The sequence below is a fragment of the Adelges cooleyi genome, unplaced genomic scaffold (genome assembly GCF_023614345.1).
Source record: "Adelges cooleyi isolate 19-005CV unplaced genomic scaffold, UGA_ACOO_1.1 ACOO_flye_CR_arks_rails_tigmint_CR_PRNA_108, whole genome shotgun sequence".
Classification (NCBI taxonomy): domain Eukaryota; kingdom Metazoa; phylum Arthropoda; class Insecta; order Hemiptera; family Adelgidae; genus Adelges; species Adelges cooleyi.
In genome coordinates this window covers 18369778-18392581 of record NW_026095761.1, presented here as the reverse complement: position 1 = coordinate 18392581, position 22804 = coordinate 18369778, and the positions used below count along the sequence as shown (strand labels likewise).

Genomic DNA, 22804 nt, shown 5'->3' with positions numbered 1-22804 from the left:
ATCATTATACGTGACGACAACCCGTGGCCGTAAGTCCGACTACCGTGTTTTTTTTTTTTTTTTATACTTTTTTTATCGATAACGACACGTGTTTTGATATATACCCACGTCGTATTGTGTTGGTCGATGTTTGGCAAAATAATGGTATTAGTCCATTTATAAATACATTTTTTTTTCTTCAATTTATGCCGTTAATTTTTTTTTATTTAAGTCAATATACTGTTCAAATAAATACGTCTTTTATTAGAATAGCACTTGATGTGATATTGTTTTTTTGTTCTTATGCAAGATGCAGAGGAATTCACGAACTTTGTTTTTGCTATACTCTAAAATGTTCATACATGGACTACTAACGCTCTTCTTCCCGTGTGCCCTCCGAGTGTAATAAATAGAAATATTATTAACGAAAAACACACGCGTTTTTTCAAAATTCATCTTTTAATCCGACAAGATTACAAGTAAAATTTGTCATAACTCGCTTCATTTTGGTTTTAGAGTAAAAGCACCCATTATAAAATTAAAAGACAACAATATTCCGGAGGGATTTTTAAAAAAAAAATCCTTTTTTGAAAAGTTACAATCATTTAAAAATATTAAAATAGTCGTTATTTCTAAACTATGTATTGAGCGTTATACTTAGAATAATGAAAAAAAACGCACCGTCTTGCCCTCCGGAATATTGTTCTCTTTTAATTTTTATAATGGGTGCTTTTACTCTAAAACCAAAATCAAGCGAGTTATTTTCAGTCTGCTTAAACATGTAGAGATGAAAAACCATTTTCAAATCGCTGTCAAGAGGATGCTGTGGTAGTCCAAAAAAAAAATTAACTACCAAAACAGAGTCCTAGTTATCGAACTAATAACTACACATTACAGTTTAACCTTTAAATTAAAATTTTATACAAAAAAATTGCCTATACTTTACTCCTTAAAAATGGGCGGTGCGACGCCCTCTTAACTCGTTTGTGTCAACAAAATATGTATCAACTTGATTAATCAGTACATTTGTTTGTACCGCATTGGCATACATTATCCGGGCGGAATCTTTTAGAATTTATGGACGCGCCTCCCCGCTAGACTTTGGTGTACACTGTGCAGGTAAATTTTCTTTCTAGTCTCAATTCGAGGACGGGTCTATCTGGAACAATGATGTCGTCGACTTATCACTGTTGCGCCATGGCTAAGAAAGCAATGAAAACTCTGCTGCGGTGTTTCTGGATCTTGAACGTCCTCATTTGTTCTGGACTTTCCGCTGACAAACGAAATCGCGCGACTCCCCCGCATTGTCAATGAACTTCCTTTTGTACGCCAATAACGGTAAGTGTTCAAAGGTTAAACGTACTCATTTTTAAAAACGAACTCTGTAAACCCAAAAATCCCCCCTAATAGCCTCTAAAGCTACAAAGCGCAGATGACCGAGCGCAGTGCGGTAAAGCGCGTTGTAAATAAATGTGTCTAAATGCGCAGAACGCTTATTATATGCCCGACCTATGAATCCAAAGAACAACTACAGTTTAATTTGGATGTATAATTTTCTACATTGTCACCTATACTAATATGATAATCTATACATGGCTTTTTAGACCGCGCACTATAAATTGCTTATAATTAAAATTTTAACACCCTCTAAAAAAATAACATCTGGTGGCGCCACTGTTTGATTAAATTACTAGTTAAGTGACAATAGCCTCTATTACAGTGAATTTATTTTTGTTTTATCGATAGAATCAGCGCTTTTGTGACTAATGTGATAATTACTGTTAATTTTCCGAAATGACTCATTAAGGCGCTATTTCGTACAAAAGATAAACAAAATAACCTATAACTTCTTTTTTTTTTTACCGTATATAGTGCTTATTAGTTATAATTGGTGAATCACTAAATAACTTTTTAATATATTATGCTGTTTTATTTGATATCTATTAGTTTCAAGTTGTTTTTATCAAGTATAATAATTATGTAATTTTATGATTATATAACAGTTTTGAGTAACATTCTTAGCCATAAACTATATTTTTAATAAACTTACATGCTTTTCCCGTTATAATCATTTAAGAATACCGCAATCTCATCTACAACCCTATATGGCTATGGCCTATGGTTTAAGCTATTAGTAAAATATGGTAAATTTTGAAATTTACTAAATAAAAAATGTTATATTATGTGAAAGTCTTGTTGTACAACAGAATGGATTCTTTATAGTTGGAGTAGAAAGCGAATACAAATCAGTGATTTACATTAAAGAGATTTTAAGAAATTCTATTATGGAAAAATGTTATCAATACTTTTGTCGACTATTTCGACAGAACATGCATAATTAAATATTAGTGTTAAAAATATGAACCTTCTATACTATGCGACCTGTGATACTTATTATTTAATTAAACTAACCGAGCCTCAGACTATACTCAATAAATACTGGTTTGCTATTTTGTAATGTGCACAAAACACGTTAAGACGAAATCAGCCAAGTTATATAAGAAAATAAAATACTTAAGGTAAATCATCAGCTATAAAGATAAAAAAAAATAACGACAATCATTTGAATTAATGTTGACAATCGGCTGCTTTTTTAAAATCATCTTATCTTACAACGATTGCTGTGGATGTTTAAAAAATAATTCTTGTAAAAAAACCTAACTATAGTTAAATATTATTGTTCACACACCAATCGGAGTCGCAAAGAAAACAAACAGACCGAGAGGGGATGAAAAGAAATGCATACGATGAGGGCTGGGAGCAGATAGCTGGAGCCTGGAGAAATGTTGTAAGGCTCGGATATGTGATTTCCTGCCATTAGTCAGCCAGGGGCCAAGGTTCGAGTGTGTGTCAGGAAAGGGCGAAATTCTGTCTGGAGTAGTTTTGTTTTATTAGTTTGCTCGTTTTCTGTTTTTTTATTTATTTTCATCAAAAATTACGTATTCAAAACGTGATCCTTTTATTTATGATTGTGGCGTTGGCGATAGGCGTTAAGTATATAAACTTACTTGCAATCCATTTTCGTTAATAGAATAATTTATAACGGACGCGGTTGTGTCTGTACTTACTTTTTTTTCAAATTTGTACTTTAAAACAATATGCATACAAATCCATTTACACATAATATAAAACGAATTTATCACTTTCGGTAAACCAGTGGCTCTCTCCCGCCCCCACTATGTCCCCAACCCCAAAAAGTGCTGGTGTTTTTTTTTTTTTTTTTATAAACAACGCTATAACGTTACTGGGCTCGTACCAAAACCAAACTGTCGAATTGTGTATGATTTTTACTTAATATGCTCGCCACAGTACCCCAACATCGGCTGTATTAAATTATATTATGTTAACTCGATTACGGAATAACATTATTAAAAATTTCGGCGTTGAGACTTTTCGAACAAACTCCACGCACAGACGCCGTTGTTGACTTCGTTTCTTCATTTATTTTTCAACGGGGTTAACTCGATTAGTGTTGCTAAGCCTTATGCACATACGCTTGGGGCAATGTGTATGTGTTTGTATAGTCTATACCAACACATATATCCGTGTACTCGAAGATCTCAAGCAGAAACCCACCTTTACAGTTTACACGCGTCTTTGAACACTTGACTATAGAACAAAACCAGTTCACAGCCAGTATAGTGTTCAACTGTAATGTTATATTCTAAATATTTTAATTTAAAAAAAAAAAACCCTTAACCGCGCAAAATAACATTGAATAACATACACTTTAGTATTTTTCTCGGTGGGAATTAATTAGTTTTATTCACGTTTTCGCGATTTTATAAAAACAACGAAGACATGTTTCGTGTTACAAAAACAGTACACGAGTTGGTCGTTTGGACGATACCGTGTATTATTACCGTTACCGACTGTTTACAAGCGGGGTTGTTTAGTTATTGTGGTATTATACTTTTTGTTTGGACGTTATCCTCCCCGCCTCGATTTTGTTGTCGTTTCGTACACGTTAGCTTTAAACAAATAAAGGACTCTAGGATGGTAAAAATACGACAATAACCGGAAAAGGGTTTCCGGGCCATTAGCTCCGGCAGTTTCAAAGGCAGTTCGTTGTTTTTTTGTTTCCGCCCGCCAAGGGCAATAAAAAAAAAAAAACAGGAAAAAAATTGGCAAAAAGGTTAAAAGAACGTGGCGGCTACCGAGACAACTCCCCGCGGTATAGGTGTGTTGTAAAACCGACCTCTGGTAATGTTTTCACGGGTTTAGTCCATCTCATGAATATTAACGAGCAACAAACAAAATCGACAATATATGCTAGTTGATTTTTTTTTCAAAAAAAAAATACAGCTTTGCGCTTTTGCGTGCGAAATTTACGACGGACCAGGTACAAAAATAGTACACGTTACGCGGCAAAAGTATAAAATATAAAAATAAACAAATTATTATTTCCATGTCTGCGCACAGGAGTTGCTAAGCGAGGGAAACGTTTCCCGGCCGTTTGGCCTCTTAATTTACATACGCCTGTTTCAACCTGTAGGTACCGTCGTATTGTTGTGCTGTGGTACAATACCGCCCGGATTCCCAAGAGCTAGTACACACCTATGGTGAAAGTTTTCGGTTTATAACATTATTACAATATTATGGATGTTTATTCGGCGCAAAACTTTGTACAATAATAGTATTGGAACAAACGCAAACAACCGACCGGATAAACATATAGGCATTTGTCATTAATTCGACACACCTATTGTTGTGTATTAAGTAATAAAGTTTTTTTTTAAACTAACTTTTTTCCGTTATGTTTTACCGGACTTTCGACAAAAAAACAAAATAATCGAGCAAAACACCGTGTCATTGTCATAAGTTTAAAAGTTTATCTAAATTAGATTGCCACTTATGTTGTATTTCAAAACGACACTAAACCGGCAAAGTTTTTAATAATATGCATAGTTACAACAACTTATTACAACAATTTAATTGTAAAAAAATAAATATAGATTAAAAAAACTAAAAAACACGCTTAAATAGTAAAATAAACTAAAAAGTAGAAAATAATTTTCAATATAGAAATCAATTAATAAAAAATAAATAGTATTATTGTGAAAAAAGTGTGGGGCGCTTTTCAAGAACTGATATATGTAGCACCCCACGCTTTTTTCACAATAATACTATTTATTTTTTATTAATTGATTTCTAAATTGAAAATTATTTTCTACTTTTTAGTTTACTTTACTATTTAAGCGTGTTTTTTAGTATTTTTAAACTATATTTATTTTCCACTTTTTAGTTCGATGTGCTTTAAAATCGTGTTTTTTTAATTCTAGTACATACGTGTCTCTATTACTTGAAAACTTCAGGTAAACAACAATGAATACACACATGTACGTTCGGTTGCCTATCTCTTTTAGTTACATAGTTACATACAAACATACATACAAGTGAAGCTAATATAAGCGTGTTAAAAAAAGCTCGTTAAAATATGGATCACAACAATAATTATTTAGTTAAAGTATATTTGCTTTGGCTATCTGTAAACCCTATTTGAAAATTCTATACATCTCTCGATGACAAGAACTAATTTTCTATAATAGAAATAGGATATTCTAACTGTGAAAAATTGTAATTTAAAATCGTTCGACTATACTTAGAAGTTATTAGTATAATAAGCATAATACAAAGTAAAAAAAAAATAATAACTATACGCCCCTATTAACGGTGACTAGATAGACTAGCAACGTTTGATATGGTTTAAAATTATAAAAAATAAAAAAAAGTCGACAGAAATAATAATTTTTAACGTTACAATAAACAATACTAATAACGAAAAACACGGCTTTATCAGCTTGCATTTTTAACTAAATATTTGCAACCTAATTTTTAAGTTCAAATTTATGAAGTTTTCTCGCTTAAGAAAAGAAAATGCCTTTTTCTCAAAAACCTTGTTGATTTTTGAAAATTTAAACTACCAAACATTTAATTCCAATTATTTGTACACAAATATATGATGTCTTAAAATTTGGTTTTATTATTGCTTTACGTGTTTTATTTTTGGCATCGAATTCAATTGCGGCATCGATTAGCTTCGTATATTAAACCGTCAAGTTCAAATTTAATATTATCCGTTTTCCAGCTAGTTATAAGTGCCTAGCGGCGGTTCTACTTATGACATTTTTATACTCGAGACATCAATTGTACTCGAAGGCACGTGCGAAACACATAACTCGTATTGACGTTGCTATTATTGACGTTACCGCCAAGACGTCTTTGGGAATTGTTTGTCCTGTTCAGAACTTTGCGCTCTATAAATATAAATTCCGGCTTCACCGCTGTCCGGGTACTGCACCTATTGTGCTACAAGAATTTCATAATATTGCGGATACTTTTTTATTATTATTATATATATATATATATATATATTTAGTCGGCGCCAGTAGTTTTTGAGCGATCAATACACATCTCGGTATATTGTAAAATTGCTTTGATTGGAACTAAAATTCTAACTATTTATCCGAGGAAAATGACAATAAAATTTTTCTTTTTAATTTTAACAATATTTTACAAAAAAAAAAAAAAAAAATACTAAATAACGCGAAGCGTTCGCGAGAAAACCGTCAATTTTTTATTACTTTGCAAATTAAAAAGGTAGACTTTTTTTGACGCTCGCATAATTCAATTAACTGCAAAATCGGTGTCTGCAAATAGAAAACCGGCTGGAAAATACAATATATATATATATCTTTGAAAGTCGGAGTAGATTTACACTTTTAAATAAAATTGTTAAAAACTGTAAAAAATCGCTACACATTGTATTTACTCTCCGTCAAGGCATTAGTCCCCCGTTACAGATTAATAACAACATAATCCCCCAAGATAATGTCGTTAGATATCTGAGCATCCACACCTAGACAAAAAACTTAACTGGTCCTATTGTATAAAACTAAAACGTAATACACTTAACCTCAGGCTCCATCAACTCAGACAACTACTAAAATCAAAACTACCCCTTAATACAAAACTCCTCATTTATAAGCAATTAATTCGGCCTTCTATATGACCTACGGCATCCAGTTATGGGGCGCGGCAAAAAAGTCAAATATCCAAACCCTTCAATCCTTTCAATCAATATCTCTTCGCCTCATTACTAATGCCCCATGGTATGTTAGCAACCGAACCTTTCACAACGACTTAAAAATTCCAACAATACCTGATCTAGCTACCCAATTCTATAAAAACTTCCACAACAAGACTTTCAATCACCAACATCCACTAATATCAACATTATATTCTCTCACACTTCCTGACGACCCACTACACCGCCTTAAGCGTAAATGGCCCAGAGATCTTCAATCAAGTCATCCAGCGTTGTAAATAAATTAGCCCTAAATTTTACTTGTTGTATATACTAATACAGATTGTAATTATTTTCAAATTAAAAAAATTTAAAAAAAAACTGTAAAAAAAATCTTTGAAATTTAAAATGTTTTAATGAAAAACAATAGTTTACGGCTAGAATACTGTATACGGCTTATGCACGCCGAAGTTACTTTCAACACTTTATTATAATGCCGTATTATACCTAAAGTTTTCCGAGGGTAAAACTCTATAAGATACAATTTTTTTTTCTTTAGTATGATAGGATTTTGAAATTATAATAATATACAGTGTATAATATAGTATGAATAGACGTTGAATTGTATTATTATCATAATTTATTCACTGTACAATTTATTTTGATTTTACAGTCGCCGAAAAAACGTTAGGTTCCATTAGTTCCATTGAATGTTTTTTTTTTTTTTGTAAACTATTATGCCAGAAATGATTTTAAAAGTTCTACACGCAATTTGAATAAAACGGAATGATTTCTTTGAAAATGTTTTGAAAAAAAAAAAATCATCAATTCAATCGTTACTTTCGAACATTAAACTTTTGTTGAGACTAACGAATTCTTTCTCGCCGTTGAGTAGTCTTTCGGGAATACTGTCTTCAAGGAACTTCTTAAACTATTTATACGAACACTTTAATACAAATATAATGATATGATACGATAATCATCGACACGTGTATCAATGTCATTATTGACACTTGATACGTTTTTACCGTGCGCACCTCTGGCGCAGTTTCTTGGCTTCCTGGTTAAAATGTATTTCTTAGTTATGTGGCAACGTTTGGCCAAAATCTTTGCGGTTCTCGACACGATATACCTTTAACAGAACCCGACGTGATGATCTTACGACACTATTACGTGGTTGGTTGTTTTTTAACGTGCCAGGGACAACCGTACAGCTGGTGCACCGATTATACGATTCTCAGCAGAGCCCTTTGCGAAAACCGATTTTTCAATTCCAATGTGTCGTATAAGGGTTATTGCCGGGCCCGCTAACGCCTGGGAATGAAATAAAAATAGCACCGGGGAGGAGTTTGTTGTTTTATGGCCGGTTTTTCCTATTTTTTTTTTCTTTCTTCTTACCGTTCCCTCACTTTTTTATTTCAAGTCCAACCTGACTTTTTCTCTCTGCCATTTGCGTGATTTGATTCTGCGTTGCCCGCCGTTAGAATTTCGGTATTTTCACACGAGCATAATACGAAACCAGCCAGCGTTGGCGATGGGAAAAACAAAATACATATTATAATATCATACCTAACAGACGAGCTAAAGGTTTATTCGCTTAACGAAGTTTAGCTCTTTATGTGCACACACACACACACACACACACTGCCTTGTAGACATGTATTATAATTTCATCGACGTTTGTTAAGGCTGGTTCGGTTATTCTTCGACAACTTTTCGAGTTGATAATAATGATGATTAAAACCGTCGTCGACGGCGAAGATGATGAGATTTCGATGCCGGCGAGGGGTTGACAGTGATGTGCTCTCAAAGTCATTAATCAGTGCCGAATGTCGATAAGACGGCGTGGCGTGTGCAAAGCAAAGAGACTGTGTGAACCGACGGGGGGAGGGGTGAGAGAAGAGAAAATCCCCGAACATATCACCGATGACATAATTAAGAAATAAATCGTATCCGGATATTTTCAACGATTCAATGGCGGGCCTCAAGGGTAGTAACCCGTAAGCCGCCGCCGTCGTCGTTATCTCGGATCGTTAAGCAGACGTACGTTGCAAAAATTGATAATCGATTGGTTTACATACACGAGCTTTTTTTATTTTTTTGTCAATAAGTGCTTAATGCAAACTTTTTTCAGTTTACCGTACAGCATAACACGTAGGTTTACGTGAGGTCGCGTTTTTTAATCGAATCCTGCTTTTTCGTAGCAAGTTAAGTTTAACTCTGTCCGTGTCACTCGCAAGCTACATACTTGGAACGAGTGGCCTAGTATATTTTTAACCTCCAATTAACATTTAAATGTTCTCATATAAAAAAATATATATAATTTTTCAATTTTTTTTCATTGTACTAAAGCCGTAGTTTTACCATACAAATTCCAATATGTATTTCTTAGAACTACGCCTGGAAAATAAAAAAATAATGAAAAATGTCCTTCTAGGAAATCCTATGATTTTTTTTTTTTAATATTCTTATCGGGCTTAGAAAAAAAACTTATTTATTTTACCTTTTTTTTTTCTCCGAAGGACTAAAGGGTATTCGATTGTTGTACTATAAAATGTATAAATGACGACAAACACTGTGTTCCATAAAAAAATCATTTCCTATTAAAAGTGGGAAAAAAAAAATAATTTAACTGTGTACGTTTGACGCGAAACGCGCTAGACGCAATTCAAATATTACAAATGGAGGTTATTATAGATCAGTTTTAAATGTGTATGGTACATCATTTTGTTTTTTTTTTGCCGTATTACATAAATGGTGTTTTATCCATCAGACGTATGATGAAACCGCTTCTCGTTAAAAACAAACATCAGAATTGATATACGTACACAACAGCTATAAAATGAAAACCCTTTGAACCGACTACACATGAACTCTTGGGTAAAAAAAAAAAAAAAATTCTTTTGAGTGCATATAAAACACATTTCATTTCATACTGGTGACACAACCTAACCGTTTCAGTTGTCATCAAAGTAGTAAGCGAACATCCAAATTATGAATATTTAACAAGACATGTTTTTATATGCGGTAATAATAGTGTGCACTGGACTAATGTTTCTTTGTACAATGCGTTGGGCGGCGGGGGAAAAAACAAGACTGCGTTGTTGTTGTCGTCGGTGGAAATTATTATTACAACAGTACAGTTGAAGATTTGACATATTTTGTTGATGTCGAAATAATTATGAAGGTTTAATTCGTAAACCGCCAGCAGCGCATTCTTCGAATAAAACGTCAAAGGCCGGATCTAGGGTTTTACAACCGTCTTTGCTTAGGTTGTGTTATATAAGACGACCCGGTCGCCTAATGTACACTGTGTGTTGGCGCGGGACGGCAACAGATGTTCCGCTGTCCGGAATTCTAAAACGGACACGGCTCTTCTCCACAACACGGCCACGAAGAGTGTGTGTTTGCCTAAAGTTTTAATCTGTCCCTCGGCCCTGTTGCCCGTTCCATTTGCTGTTCCGGCCAGAGCACATTCTCTCTCTCTCTATCTCACTCCTTGATTAATAAATCGTCTCCGAAATATACTAGCTCACAACTTTGCGCGAATCCTTTTCAGAGACCGTCTTGTGCCAGCAAAGCAGCTCCGGTCCACTTTCCACGGCCACTATTGTGTATTGTGTATGTATCCTATGTATATATATATATCTCCGGAACCGGACGCAGCGCTGGATTATGAGCTTAGACACGAGTAAAACCGCTTTCAGCGACTCGCTGTTAGTTTGAGCAGCCTGTTGTGCGCGCACGGAGAATGCAAAATGTTAAAATCGTGTACTACATACCAGCACACATGCATTCCTTGTACACGCGTCTAAAGCTAATACCCTCGGTCAGGTTAGGATTCAGCGGATCCTTGGTCCGTGCAATGCCGGTGTTTGTACTCGGGTAATAGTGCAATAACTATTAAAAAATGTTTTTTCAACTTGGCTGTGATTATATTTTTTATAACATTGCTTTCGCCAAATGTACTTTAGGAAACAGCACAAATTTAAGTCGATCCGGTACAAACGAAAATGTGTAAGCTACCACGTCCATATTGTCCGGCAGATTTTTTTATAACATTCAAATAGGACAAAGATTGAGTAAGATTGACTTGAACAACTTACACCGAACCATTAGGTATATTGCGATGAAAAAAGTGATAATACTAATAACATAATTTTGAAACGAAACTAAACTGATACGAATCTGAAATTAACATCGCCTTCCGTGGGATCAAAACTGCTCTTAAGCGAGTTACGAAAGATAAATTAGTTCTTTATTATAACCCTAAGAAGTCAATGTTGTAAAACTTATACATAGAATTGTATTCCAATTTTGTATACAATAGTTTAGTGCTATCGTTGTAAAAGTAAAATTTGTTAAAACAAAAAAAGTATTAGTACAAATTGAATCATTAATACAATAATCCTTCTACAAAATATTTAGGAGACCTTTTGGGTGAGAAAAATGGAAAATAGCTCTCCACGAAAATGTTCAAGTCCATGATAGTACCCACTCTTTTATTATGAGCCCAAGTAAAATAGTTTGCATGCATTTTTTGTAAAACAAATATTATGTTTTCATGTTGAGGATACATAATGGACGATCCCCATTTATATACAACGTGTTAAGTCAAACTTTTGGAGAAGTTTTACTTAATCTTAGGTATCAAGGTATCAGTGTTTTTGTGTTCTTATTCCTGGAAATATTTTATTACACTGTCTGTATGTTTATGTGCGTATCAGAACGTCTCCGGGCGAAGTACCTAAAGAAACATCGTAACGAGTATAAAGTGACGGTTTTTGTCGGCGGGAAACGAAATTGAAAAATAATAAACTTCCGCTCTTAGTGTGCGTAGGCTGTACACAGCACTATTGTTCAAGGCCAATCGTGGCAGTAGGCAAAATTGTTTCGCTTGTTTGACTTGGACTTGACGGTAATCTAAAATTATCAAGTATCGGATCAATTCGTGTTAAACCCGGTGTTCTATTCGCTATTGTAATGGTTATTACGGGCGGTTTTATGACTTCAATCAACCGTTTTGTATAAATCTTAATATCGAGTCGTGTGTCCGTTGTGCACATATTATTGACGGAAGAAAATATGATAATACCTATTTAGTAGTTGCATGCATGGCGCAAATTCATAAACTGGCTATCGAGTCCGGATGGCACCTATCGTCTTTTCGTCGAAGTCTCTTAAATATAGTTTTTTAAGTACGAATGCTGCTTAACCACCACGGAACGGGCTAATGAACCATTAAGGGTCTACACAGCCGTTGAGGGTAATCACTGGAAGCCGGTGATTTATTTCCCTGGGCCGTTTCTATTCATAAACCAGTTAGTTTAAACAGTTTAGCCCGTTTACAGACTGTTAGATACATGGCCAAGTTTTAATACTCATATGCTAATAGTCTATATTGTACTTCTCTGTGTTAATCAAGTCTAAGTATACTAATTATTCGTTTTTGTTACAGGCAGTAGAGTTGTTCAAAAATACCCCGTTCTGGTTTTCATTCACGGCGAATCGTACGAATGGAACTCTGGCAATCCGTACGACGGTCGAGTGCTGGCCAGTGTTGCAGATTTAGTGGTCGTCACGTTGAACTACCGACTGGGAGTCCTTGGTAATTGATTTTTATTCATTATTATATATCAATGGGGATTTCGTATTACATATTGCCTGCACGGAAAATAATAATTAAAAAGAAACCCCCAAAAGGGAGGGAACTGCAAATGGGTCGCTAAAGTCCACTTTTGTCCACGGACACTTCTAGCTGTACTTTGGTCCTTGTTAGTAAACAGCTCTAAACAATTAAAACTATGGTTTACAGCTTAATTGGGTGACCCGTTTTCAGCTGATACCGCAACAAAGAATTAACATTCTTGTACACTTTGCAAATTATAAAATACAGCGACTTGTGAAATAATTTATGGCATAATCTCAAGCGACGGTTTACATAAAACCAATCACAGATAGAAATTGTGGATGATTTGTGAACGCTACAATTTCATTGGTGATAATAAATTCTCAAAACTCCATGATAAAAATATCGATAATTGTAATTTATTAATGTTTGTGCACATTTATCCCAGATAGGGATGACAACTCAAAAACAACAGGTTATAAATAATTTTATTTTTGAAAAAAAAATATAGATATAATATTTTTTGTAATGAGTATTGACATTGGTATACTATTCCGAGCAACTTTTTCGAAACAGCAGTAATTGTGTCTTGATTTTAAGGCTTGCCATTTATGGTTTGCCGTGTTAATATAGCAAAAATTAAAATAAGTTAATCGTTTCCCGCGAGTAAATCACAGTGATAACCATACTTCTTGGTGAACTACTTAAACTAAGGGAATGTCAAATTACACGCTTCGCAGGCAATAAAAGGCAACGGTTCGAGGAAAAAGATATATTAAAGAAAAAGAGAAAAACGTTAAAGATGGTAAACAAATAGAGAAAAAAAGCCCAGTACCTATATTAGATTTTTATTCACTTGGCTATCGCAGTATTACACACGTAGTTAATAATGATTTAATTAAATTTTATTTGTGACACTTTTTTTTTTTTTTACAGTTATTTTATTATGTTACTTGGCGAGAAGTTGTTTCACAAAGTTTTTTTATGTGTAATTTTTATTACGCCACTATTAAAAATCATTACAACCCAATCAATTGTATCATTCTTCATTACTAAAATAGCCTTTAGCAGCTTTATTTCCTTTGTAATTGTTCAACGTTATGTTTGGCTTTTTGCTAATTAGAAGGATCATTGCTATTTTATATTTTCTCGTCGACTTAATGGACACCATTAGTGTTTTTACATTTCATCTTGCTAGACAATATAAGACTGGACTGCACTCACTATTCCTTATTCAAATTGTTGGCTTATGTCAATAAAAATAGTTTTCATTGTTTTTTTATTAACAGTAATCTGCCAATGATCAAAATTAAACGGTTTACCACAAGAGGTTAAACAATACTGTTCTCTTCAATACGTTTATTGCAAAAATTCAAAACAAAAACGTTTTAAATACCTACAAATAATGCCCTATACGTAAATAGTCTAAATAGAAAGTGTCCTAAAAAATAGGTAGGCAAAATATACCTATAATTAAAGATATAACTATAGACTGCTCTTGGTGTTTATTTACAACTGAACTTTTTACAATTTTATTAGTGTCATAATTTTTTTAACATTAAAAGTTAGACGGTTACTTAAGTGGTTGGTATAATTATTGTGTTTGATGTCTCTAATCGTTTTAATCCTCAGAATTTTACATGAAAATTACAATTTATTTTTTAAACATTAGATCAATATTTTTTCATAATGTATTGAATGGTGATTAGACTTGAGTAATATTTAAACTGATTCTGTCGTTTTATGTTACATACGTTAAAAAAAAAAAGTTTTCATTGTACAATTTGATAATATAACTTTTGAAGGTCAAATAGAAACACACTTAAACTTTGATTGACCTTTTATAAACGCACGGTTATAGAATACAAATTTGTCGATCAATTTTGATGAAAAATACCTGTAATCAGCCACATTAATTAGGTTACTACTTGACTTTTAAAAAGATACCGTCTAAGACTTTTCGTTTAAAATAACATTTTTTTTTTATTGAACGATAAAAAAGCTTATTTTCATCATCCTGTATACGATTCTTGTACAATGTAATTTAAAAGGTTAAAAGCAATAGATAGACGTTCGACCAACACTATTAGATTGAAATGGTCGCGGAAAACGTGTACGGCAGTTAAGGCTTTTTTGCAGGAAACCGAAAAACACAGAAAATCTCTTAACAAAACGCGTCGTGGCTTTAGTGTTGGATAAATCGGAAGGAAATAATGTGTACGATTGGGTGAAAAAAAAATGCCCACGTACTGCTGACAAAGAACACGTCGAAAACGTGTCAAAACGAAGAAAACGTTCTCTCTTATAGGATTTAAAATATTATTTGGAAAACATAAAATCCTATCGTTTACTGACCCCACGGCCAATTGAATTATACGGTTCATTATTCGATAAGTAATAGACAAAAATATTTTGATTATTTTTTTCCGCACATGAGACGACTAGGTAAACGACGACGTCTTGATCGATTATTACTTAAAAAACTAGCCAGTGTAAGATTTGAAAAGAAACAATAAAATCCACACTTGTAAAAATCGCTGATTTAGGTATTTCTGATGTGTTATTTGCATTTCAAAAAACATGTTTTTTTGACGTGCTTCTGAAACCATATTCGAATTTAGCGGGAAAAAAATCCCCAAATAAATATATTTATGTTGGTTCTTGTTCAAAAACAAACATTTTTTTTGTACACAATAATTAAACAAATTTGTAATTTTTTCCATTATTAATTAACCAAAAAGGGTATCATTTGACGTTGGTTTTGTTATATTGACCTTATATTACAACTGAATTAATCCATCTATTTGTATTTGAAAATGAAATTCAAAAGTCTATTGAAATCTTTTTTTTTTTTTTAATCTTACTTCCTCGAACGTGCGATGTGGACGAATTCGTCATATAAAGCTGAGAAGGTTCTGTAATACGCTTTTAATTTATCGAGAACTTCTACAGTACTTTTTCCTGGTTTTTGCTGGGAAAATGATATTTAAGCTGCAATTGTTTTAGCTTTGAACCATCGAATTATGTCGTCGCTGTGATTGTAGGCGATTCGGTTGTCGCTCTCGGCTTGCTTTAACATATATTGACGTTTAACAGCATATATATAATAATAATACAGTGCCGTAGTCACCTAACTTAATTTAATCGCGAAACCCCCAAGCCTTTGAATATTTATTAGATCAACATGCTGAGGAAATTTAATTTAGTTATGAACCTACATATATACGGATATAACTTTACCGCGCTTCTTTTTTCACCCACCAACGGCGATTTCGCCAGTCATGAAACTGTCAGCAAACTTTCAAATATTATTACAGTATCACCTGCGAAAACTCACTTAATGACTTAACCCATTTATCACAAGCCCCACGAGTAAGTTTTTTCATAATAGTACGGTATTTAATAATTAACACTGCATAGTATATAATAGGAGACACGCTTAGAAATAGGAACGGGTAAAATTAATACGGGTAAAATACTATTTTTTCTTGATGTGTATGACACTTCCTTTTTTTGTCAATCAGATTTTGAACTAGGTACGACGATAAGTAAATGGCAAAAAGAAAAATGGAAATAAATATATTATACAGGTTGATTCTTATGTAAATGTGGTATTCAAGTTAGTCCAAAGGCGCTTTTCTTAAAAAAAAAATTACATTACACAATAATTAGGTTCGAACAAAACTGTATCGTTCATAATTGATTTTCGTTGAGGTTTGTTGACAATAAATTACAAATCTAAATCAAAGAAAAAACAAATCCGGTGTGACAGCACGGGGGGTCGACAAAGGAAAGACCGTTGAAGTATTTATGATATTGTTTTGCATTAATTATAAACACAAACGGCAACACGAAACTTCTAAGGTTTATTAAAATCTTAAAAAAAAAAAATGTATATATCAAAACTGTTTTTTTTCGTTTAATTACTTTTTTCGACGAACTACCATCGTTATAACTTTTCATAAATGGATTAAACGTACCGTACCGTTTGTTTTGTTTTGACAAGAAAATCCTCTTGTAGTGTCACTACTCGTTTTTATCTTAAAATATCAATAACGACGCTAATTAAAACGAAAACTACATTAAACAATACTGCCGTCAGACATTTGTTTTCAAATCCAAAAGAAACACAACGACGACGTCGCCCCTTTGTGTTTTGTTACTAGTCGTACGAATATTATAATAAGAAAACGGGGTCGGTTTTATAACTCCATTACAGTTTTCGTACCGAGCATTATTAAATAACACATAGTTATAATAGGATTTTTTTTTTCAGGGTTTCTAAACGCTAATGGCTCTCCAAATTCAAGAGGTCGAGTGTCCAACTACGGTCTAATGGACCAAATAGCAGCGCTACACTGGGTACAACAGAATATCGCCCTGTTCGGTGGTGATCCTGAAAACGTTTCTCTGATGGGTCACGGGCCTGGAGCTGCTTGCATTAACTTCCTGATGATATCTCCCACCGTCGTCACAGGTAATACACCTAATTGCAATTGTGGCCGAGATGAGATTCACTCGAGTCGTGTACTCAACCGAAACCGGAAACATTTAAACTGGCAATAACGTTCACACATAGACCATTCGAAAAGGACAACAGTGGAGAATAGCCGATATGTTTTCGCTATTGTCAAAATTGATAATATTACATAAATGGCGTTTGAAAAACACTGTTGTTTGCGTTTGAAAAACGTTTGACTATTTGTGCAAACCGTATTGTAACGTGCTATTGTTGTTATTATTTTTGAAACGCAGCCAAATTAATGGAACTTTGAAAAAACAATGCGTTATTTGCGCAACGTACTAGCGATACATAAAAAAATACATATACTATCCTAGCCCGTGTTATGATCTATGCACCTACTTAAGTATATTTGTCTTTGTGTTTTTTGCGCTGTTATTTCGCCCTGTAAATGCACACTGTGAAGCCTGCTCACGTATTGGTCATGATATCACTATAGGATTTTACTATTCGCCAGCTGGTCGTCGAAACCGCAGTATAGGACGGTGTAGAACGTCTGTGGAAACAAAATTTATATCTGTGAATAATTCCAAAACAAAACAGGACACAGGCGCTCCCCCCTTGCCCTTGTCTCCCCTTGTCGCACACATAAAGTTGACAAATGGTACATACTTATAAGGCCGTTGAATCCAACGTTTCTTGGGACACGGTTTATAAAATAAAATATTACGACCACGGTGGTGTCTTTCATTTTTTTTCATTTTTTATAAAATCTCATCCTCTTATTTTAAACAAAACTATATTTGGCTTTTGATTCGTTTTAAGGCCGCTGCTTTGTTTTATAGTAATCGATAACAGCTACGGTTGTCCATAACTATACTTATTGATAATGTTATTTTTGTTTTTAAAAGATATTTCGGTAAATAATGAAATCACGATTACTATTCTTATTCCGGTGGAATAAATATTCATAATCTTCTGCGTCCACGGTTTCTAAACAACTCAGTTTTGTGTTTGTTTTTATGGTGATTTTTTTAAAAGTTTATACTCAACCCCGGGGATTATAATATCATCCACGTTGAAGCGCACACTTTATATGTAAATATAGTACTAGCACTACCGTATAAAAAAAAAACCTTTAGAATTAATATATATATATATAAGATAATAAATTTGGACGTCATTTGCTAGATAAAAATATGTTTGACTTTGGTGTGTATTAAGACCATTATCGCCTTATCTAGCATATTTAAGTATATGATATGTTGGTAGGCAAGTTGCTTATTTTTTTTTATTCAAAGACAAACTGTTATTTTTACACTTTATTGTTAATATAAATTTCGAATTTAGTATTGTTTTTTTTTTTTTTGCGTTTAAACTGTTCCTTCGATTTGCGGTAAAAGCCCAAAATATGAATTGTCTGTTGAATAAATAGGTAGTTATTTGTAAACAGTAAGTTGAAAAGTGTGACTTTAAAATTCTCAAAAATTAGTTGTAAACAAAAATGTAGTTGTTATTTATTTATTGAATTTGATATGGCTTCAGGACAGCCAGAAACTTATAACGGTTTTAAGGAGATTTCAAAAGGTTCTTTTTTAAGCTTAAGCGACCTATTTTCGTTGCAATGTACCAACCCATCTGATGCGATAAGAATTCTGAAAACATTTCGAATAAGTCTTGATGACTTTTTGAGATACATTTCCCAATTTGTTGTACTGCAGTTGTATACATGTATATATATATATATTTATTTATAGTTTTTAATGTTTTAAAAAATATTCGCATATTCGGTTAAAAGGCTCTCGACACATAATTATTCAATCTGAAGATTATGTGTTAAATAAGTACAAAAACTTCATGCTAAGTCCTAATTCTATGGCCGAACTTAACTCATTTGTCTTGTCACTTAATCTCTGCGTATACCTGCGTCTTAAATAATATAAAGAATACTTGAAAAGTTTAAGTCAACACGACCAAATTATCAAATTAATTAATGAGAACAAATATTACCATTCAAAACAACACAAGTGTATGCGCTTACATAAATTATACGTCGAATAAAGACATAACCCTCACAAACAACGTACAAGAAATGTGTTTTCTTAAGTTTCCAATTTCCAATTCCAATTACAAAATATAATATATTTTTACTCAGAGACTATATTTTAATGAGTTTTTACTCTCAAACATTTTTCTCCAACGCAGTCATAAATTAGTTTACGAGGCAGTTTTTTTTTTTATTATTATTAAAACTATTTAGTCGGTACAGTTTACAACGAAACATTTGTATTATACGATTTTACGATAGTCTTAAAAAAAAAAAAATGACAAAAGCAAAAGCATTATTGTTCTTTGGCCAATAATATCCTCATATTTTAACCCAACCTACATCCTAGCATTAAGACGTGCACTTATCTTAAAGGGTTCGTGATCATCTTTCTAGACTAAATAACCGCATATTTTTTACACGGGTATGTAATTTGTTATACTTATTCTTGACTTACAGTATTTCTGCAAACGTTTTTAAAACATTTTATTTTTTCGGTATTTTTCATGCTGACAAAATATATACATATATACCTATTTAATAGTGATGACCGTTCCATGTTTTATCGGTTAAGAACTAATTTTGTACCTTGCCTAGTACCGTGTATTGTGTACTTTACTGAGTTTATACAATAATAAATAAAAGCCACTGTGAGAAGAAAAACAATGATATTATAAACTATAAAAAAAACTAAAACTACTGTTCTGAGCTTATATAATTAGGATAAAAAAGGAACTGAACCATTTTGGTATACTATTAGATCAATAAACTGGATGCAAATAGGTTTTCTTAAAAAGTTAATCCCCCCCCCCATAAATTATACAATTTATCAACTACAAAATTATCTTGAAAAAACTTGGTAGCAGCATGTTTTTAGCACATAATAAATTGCTCCCGAGTGCATAATGATTTGTTATAAATATTTATAAGTGTATTTAAGTACCGACGAAACTCAGTAAAATATTAAGTACCAAAAACGGCAAATACTCTCTCCCAAATTTAATAATCATTATTATGCATAGTAAATTTGTTTTCTAATAAAAAAAAAACAACGTTATATATTATTTACCGGGTACATGCGACATCATTGGTTTTTTTTTATTAATAATCAGCTTTAATAGTTTTCAATTGTTACAGTGCAAAAACCTAGTTACTATAATATACGTACAAGTTATATGTGAAGACTGAAGAAGATATAACTGCTAATCTCGCACTTGGTCATTCAAAACAAAAGTGTATCATTTTCATGGCTTTTTTAGGAGTTTTTTTTTATTATTATTTATAGCCTTTCCGGATCTGCATTTTACGACTACCGTTTTTCAGACCTTTCATAACAGACACAGAGCATAAATCGCTGTCGATAGTTTAATAAATCCACTTTGCCGTATCGATAACAACAACCGCTAAACTTGCAGACGTGGATTATGGGCTGTTAGTAAACTAAAAAAAAAACTCTGTAATGTTTTACCTGAACTCGATAAGTTGAGCATAAGGTGATAAACCGTGTAATTTCGATCAAATGATCCAATCGTAGTACACTATGTAGTGTAAAATATAAAAATATAGTGAATATAAAATAAAAAGGTTATTTTTATGAACTTTACAAAAAAAAAAGATACAAACCTTTGTGACAAAATGAGGGAGGAAAACCTGACCGGAATAAAACTTACGCTTGAGTAAAATATATCAATAATATTTTGCCAAATTCCAGACCCCCCTCTCGAAAAAGACAGCCTATCAAAGTAATGATGTATTGACATTGTAGCCAAGTCTGTTATTTATTTAGTTCATAACCTCACTGCACTCGTACTTTCATGAGCAACACTGCTGTTTTATTTGTATTGCTTAACACTTGGCCCGTTTAATAACACGGGTATAGACCGAATTGAATAACGATATTATTACGATTATTAAAATATTCAATTTAATAAATAATTACACATCGCGGTTTAACCTTTAAATAAGGATTTTATAAAAAATTGCCTATACTTTACCCCTTAAAAATGGGCGGTGCGACGCCCTCTTAAGAAGAGCAAACATAACTAGCAACTGTAACTTTTCAAATTGAACACGAATAATTTTATTGCTAACTGTATTACTTAAAATTTGTGCAGGTCTTTTTCACCGAGCCATTCTGCTGTCCGGTTCGGCGCTCAGCAGTTGGGCGCTGGTGGAAGACCCGGTTTCCTACGCGATGCAATTGGCCAAGCAAGTCAACTGTTCGGCGGACGGAACCAACACGGATCCGGAACCGGTTGTCGACTGTTTGCGGGACGTCCCGTTGGACCAGCTGATGTCGGCGGCCGTGTCGCTGCCGACTTACCTCAGTGCGTTCGGGCCGAGCGTCGACGGTGTGGTGGTCAAAAGCAATTACCAAGAAGACGTCATCACCAATCTGCTACCGGAATTCGACGGGTACAGCCGGTCCAGCGTGCCGTTTGGCGGTAGGTTTCAAAAGTTCGACTTTGAGAACGCGGTCAACAGGTATGATTTATTGTTCGGCGTGGTCACCAGCGAAGCCCTGTGGAGGTTCAGCTCGAACGACATACAGGTATGGCCGCAAACTCAGACTTACAGCGTTCGTTATAGCTTTCAGTCTATTGGTTCTTCTCCGAAAGTTCAAAAGTTTCAAATCCGAAGTATTCCATTTTCTCGTTGCTCGATATGCTGTGTGTGTAATAATAGTATTAATACATCTTATAATAACAACTATTTTTTTTCCCCAATATAGTGATAACATAATATTTATTATTATGTCTATTTTTCACAAGAACTGATGCCTTGTTTCGGCAAAAAAAAGTTTTCAAAATGTTCATAACTGAGTATCAAAAAAAAAACTACTGTTGAAACTGAAGAACTGCTACTTACACAAATGCGTTTCAATGTATTTTAAAGTAATAAATTCGGGCCGGTAAAGACTTTAATTTCACCGTTGGCATAATCCACACAATCCTTTCACGTCGATACATATTATACATTTAGTAAATTATTTTCATAATAAAATATGTAACTCTATAGCATTTTTTTTTTTTACTATTGAAAATAAAATGTAATTTACAAAATAAACTGTACAGTCCTGTTACTGATCGGTTACATGTAATTGCGAAAAGAACTCTTTTGGGTAATAAATTATTAACTAATAACTTTTGAAAGCACGAACGCCGTAATATTAATTAAAGTTAAAACGAAAATATTTTACTTCAAACGTTTTGCTTGAAAATGTATAAAAACTTTCTCGATACTACACTTTTATGATCTTTCGTTGGACGAGAAATTAATATCGAAAACACGTTGCTTTTATGATAATAAATTATTATTTAAATAATGACACGGGGAATATTTTCTTTCAAGTATTTTTACCTTAATGTAATAGGATATCAGTGCAAATGAATTAGTCGGGTAATACTAATTATTATGAAAGACTGATGGACGAAACAGGGAGGGGGGGGGGTTGGCGGTAAGTCGGTAAGACTCTTCAAAGGCTGTGCGGTGTATATTATTTTTCGTATAATAAAAATATACATCAACGTAGGCGTTTTGTTTATCAAATTCCGTCTACACTGTTCGCCATGATATATTATTATTATAAATATACACGTGTATGGTGTACATGTATACAAAAATACGATGAACGATACGCGGCACGTGTAGTGTACACAG

At 33.3% G+C, this 22804-nt stretch overlaps 1 protein-coding gene across 1 annotated transcript in view; it reads left to right on the top strand.

The window, feature by feature from the left end:
* The first annotated feature begins 1213 nt into the window (after positions 1 to 1213).
* LOC126837849 (neuroligin-4, X-linked-like) overlaps positions 1214 to 22804 on the top strand; it is a 39497-nt gene continuing 17906 nt past the window's right edge. The window contains exons 1-4 of the mRNA XM_050571800.1: positions 1214 to 1317; positions 12465 to 12614; positions 16912 to 17112; positions 21259 to 21695. Coding sequence (XP_050427757.1) covers positions 1290 to 1317; positions 12465 to 12614; positions 16912 to 17112; positions 21259 to 21695 — 816 coding nt within the window. The 5' untranslated portion in view covers positions 1214 to 1289. The remainder of the gene's footprint in view (positions 1318 to 12464; positions 12615 to 16911; positions 17113 to 21258; positions 21696 to 22804) is intronic.